The 6,000-nt window shown below is 33.9% G+C and overlaps 1 protein-coding gene across 1 annotated transcript; it reads left to right on the top strand.

The window, feature by feature from the left end:
- The first annotated feature begins 1,863 nt into the window (after nt 1-1,863).
- On the top strand, nt 1,864-2,328 carry LOC138342129 (uncharacterized). The gene has a single exon (XM_069294318.1). The coding sequence runs from the start codon at nt 1,864-1,866 to the stop codon at nt 2,326-2,328; it is 465 nt and encodes a 154-aa protein (XP_069150419.1).
- Nucleotides 2,329-6,000: the final 3,672 nt, after the last annotated feature.

The raw sequence follows: 6,000 nt of genomic DNA, 5'->3' as shown, positions 1-6,000 counted from the left end.
GTGTTGTTAGTGCATACAAGAGTACTGATTTCTTCTTGATATCCATTTGGACCTGCCAACCAGTGGCCTTTGTACTTATGACAGTTTCAGTAGCTACATCTACCTTATCACTGTCTTTGGTTGTGGGATTTCTTTACTCGAACCTTGCGGAAAATGTTCTTATTGAGAACAAGAGTATTGTTATGAACGAAGTTTAGCCCGATCTGGATACCAACGTCATAGAAGTAGTTATTGGGCTGACAAGAGCTATTGGGGCGAGAAAAAGCAATAGGGTTAGGTTAATTTAGGATCCGGGTTGAGTAGTGGGCATAAAAACGAGTGTAGTGCAATGTGATTCAGGGATTATGCAAATTGTTAAAGAAAAAAAAATGTCTAGTCCTCTCATTCCCTTTCTTTTAGTCTATGTTTCTCATTTCCCTTCTAGTTATCTTCTACAATAGTTTTCTTTGTTAGTTTCTTCATTTTCCGTTGTAACTTTGAATTCAGTGATATTATAATATTTGAATGTTTCTATTGTGAAATCGGAGTTGTTACATTCTTCATGCCTAGCTTGGACATAAGATGACAATGTGAACCTCTTCCAAGAGCCTTAGTGAATATGTGTGCAGGTTGTTCTGTTGAGCATAAAAGCAGTTGTAATTATCTCTAGTAAAGTGACAGTCAATGTCTAGGTGTTTGGTTCTTTCAAGAAAAACTGCAAAGCTGACTTGCTTGCTATCAGTAAACAAGGGGACTGGAGTCACCAATTCTACACCAAGCTCCTTAAACAATCCAGTTAACCTGTGATTGATCTTCTACTATTCACACATGACCCCTAATTTGCATCACAAAATACCCTTGTAGGTGTGCATTTTTTACAAACTGTACTACTCTTACTGATGCCTCCATATATATGAGTAGTCTTAGGTAAGTGACTAAGACATTGAGCGGCGACAGGGGAATACAATTATTATTTTTTTCTTTTTGTTTACAACTTCAAGTTATTTGGAGCTTAGACGTTTGTTTGAACTTCACAACTTTGCAATTATAATGGCTATTAAAAAAATTCAAACGGTTTACTTTGAAAGACTATAATTTAATCTTAGAAAATTGTCGGCATAATTTTATTACGTTAATTAGCTGTTTCTTGATCGCAACATGAACAATGGATCAACTATGGAACTTGTCAATTTTATTATATTATATTATAAGTTGTTCTTTGCTTCAACAATATGCATGACCATCGAGGAATGAAAAATAAAATACATTTATGGTAAACAAGCTCATAATTTGGGTAGAAGTTGATTGTAGAGTCCAACTTACCTTATACTACTTGGAGAGCAGCTTTGAATTAGAGTTAGAGTTGGAGTTGAATAAGGCTTAAATTGTATAGCATCAAATTAGAGTTAGAGTTAAATAAGGCTTTAACTTTATAACATCAAATTAGAGTTAAGAGTTAAATAAGGGCTTAAATTTTATTATAAAGCAATCGTATTAAAAACAAAACAAAACAAAACAAAACAAAAAACTATTAGCAAGATGGATGGCCGCTCAAAAATTCCTTATTTGTCTAGCGATATTGTCAACTCAATCTTGATAAAACTTCCTGTTAAATCTCTTTTACGATTCAAAAGTTGTTGCAAATCATGGCATTGTTATGTTGATGACGCCGACTTTATCAAGTCACATCTACGTAACTCATCGGGTGACAGTAGTTGTCAAAAATTTGTCTTGGGACATTTTATTCCATCTGTACGCAAATATAAATTTTTGACAACGGAAGCATCAATTAATGCTGATTCAAAAGTTGTGTATCTGAATATCCCAGAATTCTGTATTAAATATTTATCTTTAGAATTTTTTTCATGTAGTGGCTTGGTGTTTATGACGTCATACGGTCCTGGCTATAGCATGACATTATTCAACCCTGCACTTGGAAAATACAAACTCATTCCAAATTCTCTTCTCAGTCAAAAGAATAAAAAGCGTTGTTCGACTTCATCTCCAATATTTGGTTTTGCCTATGATTTAGTGGCTGAAGATTGCAAGGTTATATGTGCACATAACTTGATAGACGAAGACTTCAACTGTGTTGAAGTATACTCTATTAAAAATCAATGTTGGAGAACAATTCACAATACTTTTCCTGCTTCTTACCGGTACCTAGACTATAATCAAGTTTCGTTAAACGGTGTCATTCACAGGATGTCACTAAACGATGCAGTTATATCTTTCCATCTAGTAGATGAAAAATTTATTGTTACGCCATTGCCAAGCAGCTATTGGGAAAGGCCGACATACTTACAACTGTTGGCGAGGAAAACTGATCTGGTCATTGAAGAAAGATAGATGGAATTGCATCAACAAGTTTCCTACTTTACGCTCACTCATTGGAAAGCGGTCATATCTTCAACTCATCCCAGCAGGTATCTTCCTATTTGTCAAGAAGAACGGGAACATACTATTGAGAAAGCATGATGATTCTTTTCTTGAGTATGACGTGAGAAAAAATAAATATACTGAATTTAGATCGACACGAATTCCTTATTTTGGGATACTTAAGACTTTGTATGTGGAAAGTTTAGTTTCCTTGAAGATTTCATGGGATTAACAAATTCCAACTATACAATTTCTATTAGTATTAATAGAAGAATATTATTAATGCAAAAATTCGAAGTTGATTTATCTTATTCTAGAGAGATATTTGATTTTATTAACTTGACTTGTATCAAATAGTAGGGAAAAAGTTCAAATATGGTATCAAACTTTGAGAAAGGCTCATTATTTGTAAATTAAGAATATTTTTTATTTTAGGCCACCTCATTAATCAAATCATTTTTTTAAGGAAAAGACTCAAATATGCCATCGAATTTAATTTTGAGAAAAGTCTCATCTATGTCATCCATTAAAAGTTTGATTTATCTATAATAATGGTATGAATCAATTCTTTCTCAAACAAAAAACGGCATAGATGAGCAAATAATGGCATGATTCTGGTCTTTTTCTCAAACGAAAATGGCAAACTTTTAATGAATGACATAGATGAGCCTTTTTTCAAAGTTCAATAATATATTTGAGCCTTTTATTGATTATGATCTGCAGAGTTTAAGTCTATACAAGTTCATGTAATTCCACCTATCTTTCTTCAGCGACAAAATTAAGATTTCCTCTTGCCAAGACATAGACACGATCACCCAATGCTTATAATGCCTATGATTTTTAGCCCTCTTCCCCTTCCTCTCTAACGGAGAATTCTTCGAAAGATCAGAGCTCTGAATTCCTTGCTTTTGAATTAGTTGTATGAAAGCTTTAAAAGGTTAAAGTTTTGTGAATTTATGTTATCATGTTAATATGTAAATCGTGATCCTAAATTATGCTTCCGCTGCCTATAAATATATACTCTAACAGCAACATCCACGTACGGTGGGTCTTCTCTTGTATTAAAGTCCCAAGAAAGTAACTCATTTTATTCACTAAACAGCTTACAAAAATGTTATACAAGATTCGATCTTCATTTCAGTACCATCTCTTCTTTTGTTCTATTTCTAAAGTTCATCACAACTTTAAAATTTGTCTTTGGCACAAGTATATATTGTTTTTTTTTTTAAGTTGAACAACTTGATTTTTGAAGAAGCCTTGTTAGTTATTGGTGCAAATTTCAGTTCAAATCCTAGCAGAAATAATAATTGTGTTGGTGGGGAGGTAGTAGTTACCTAATAGAATAGTCAATGTAAGCTGGTTCGGATCGGACACCAGTGTGTAAGGATAATGTCACGTAGGAGTTTAAGTGAAAGTCTATTTGTATTGTCGTATAATTGGTTTTATATTAGGAGTCCTTAACAGTCACTACTTTGGAGTTGTATAAAATATACTCATGTATATATTGATGCATCTACGTTATGAATTGAATAAGATTGAGAAGCATCTTTAACACACTGTTCTCACAAAAAAGGAGATGGACTTGGTGATTGTAAGTTTGAGCAACAGTTGAGCACCTCACTCATAAGACTTCATTTGCTCACTGCTGTTTACATTCACCACGAAATCAGAGCATTCTTCTTCTGCAGCAGGCAGTCACATTTGCGAGTTACTAACAGAAAGCATTCTTTTTCAATTGGGATTCTTTCATGTCATCAGATGGAACTTGAGCGAAGGAATTCACAGTTACTTGATATTGTGACCAAAAAAATTGGCCACAGAACCAATTCGCCATCAGCTACAAATTCACTAGTTCGTCTCAAGTCATTTCGTGTACTTTCAGCAAGGCTATATTCTTTCATAGTCCAGACTTACATGATTGTCTTCATCTTTTCTTAATGCCAATCTGTAATCCTTTCTTATCTTAAACTCCTTTAGCTCCGCCAAATTCTCTCCGATTGCCCTGCTGATCAAGTACTTACCACTCTCTTTCTTTTTCTTTAACAGAGTGAGTGAGGACATAATGATCAGTAGTATCATTCGTCCCGAATGACTCAGATAGCTTCTCATCGCCATACAAGTTTGTAAATCCAATTTCTGGGTCGTCATGTGTAAAAGTTTTGACAAGACACTCCGTGAATTGTTCATCGCTTATGCTTTGTAGATGACTTGCTCATTTTTTCTAGAGGAGACCTAAATTCCATCAAGGCCCTCCTAAGGTTCTCACAAGCATCAAGACTGCAAGCCAATCTAAACAAAAGTTCCATTTATTTTGGGGGAGTTCATCTAGAGGTGAGGCAACAAATCATACAGCAGATTGGCCTTTTAAGTACTTGGGGATGCCTCTCTCTCTACTAAGAAAATGACAATAATACAATGGTACCCTCTCATTGACAAAATCATGGCCAGGATGATCAACTCATGGACAACTAGGAATTTGTCATATGCAGGTAGAACACAACTGGTACAGACTGTGTTGTTTGGAGTTCAATCATATTTTTGGGCACAACTTTTCATTATTCCTGCAAAGATAATCAAACTGATTGAGGGACTTTGTAGAAGCTATTTTTGGAAAAAGGCACTAGATGCTTGGGAGAGAGTGTTTTGTCCTAAATCTGCAAGAGGCATGGGATTGATTAATATGCAAATCTGGAACAAAGCAACAGTTGCAAACTTATGCTGGGATCTAGCAAATAAAGAGGACAAATTTTGGATCAGATGGATACATACATACTATATAGAGGGCCAGAGTTCAAACAAGCTAGCTGGATGATCAGGAGTGCCAAACATATAATTGATCAAACTCAACTTATGAGGTACAACAAAGGGAGCATGATGAGGCAAATTTATCTGTACATGATGGGGGAGCAGCAAAGGCCTGAGTGGAGATGTCTCACGTTCAAGAATGCAGCTGTAACCACTCATTAGAGCTTTGTATTTCATAAAATACTTTCCCATAGATTCTAAATGAATATTTTGGACTATTCATAACCACAATTATAGAATTAATGGGATACTTTTAATAATTTATTAAGTTGGTGGTTAAAGAAAATAACATTATAATTAATAGTTTGCACTTTTATAATTATCTTATATGATAATTAAGAGTAAATTTTATGTAAAAAGGAAACAAGGGTTAGGCGAGGAACCCTACCTACAATATCAGAAAGCATTGCTCCTTCAGGTAAGAATTTCAAAAATTTCAATATTATTCTATGTATAGTGAAGGTCAGGCGAGAATATGTATTAGGTTTATTATTATAATTATTATTATAACTTGAATAGATAAGAAATTGGAAAGATTTATATATTGTTACTGTATGAAATTTTTTTTTTTTTTGGGGGGGGGGGGACAAACTTTTAAAATTAAGAAAAACAACATATTAGTTCGGCCATACGGGTTTTGCCCTTCTGTTCGGAGTAGATAAAGATGATATTAATTATTATTATTTTTATCATCATATTATGATTTAAGTTTTAATATGTTAGTATAAATCATTACATATTAGGCGTAATATTTAAATGCCATTAAATTATGCTAATTGAAGGAATTTAGATTTACCTTTAGGCTTAAACATTAGGAAATTAGTTATAGCGTTGGGT

The sequence above is a fragment of the Solanum lycopersicum genome, chromosome 2 (assembly GCF_036512215.1).
Source record: "Solanum lycopersicum chromosome 2, SLM_r2.1".
Taxonomy (NCBI): domain Eukaryota; kingdom Viridiplantae; phylum Streptophyta; class Magnoliopsida; order Solanales; family Solanaceae; genus Solanum; species Solanum lycopersicum.
Note: the sequence above shows the minus strand (reverse complement) of the source record. Positions and strands in the feature narration are given on the sequence as shown.

Coding starts and splice junctions, on each gene's coding strand:
- LOC138342129 (XM_069294318.1), top strand. CDS start 1,864: ATGACGTCATACGGTCCTGGCTATAGCATGACATTATTCAACCCTGCA.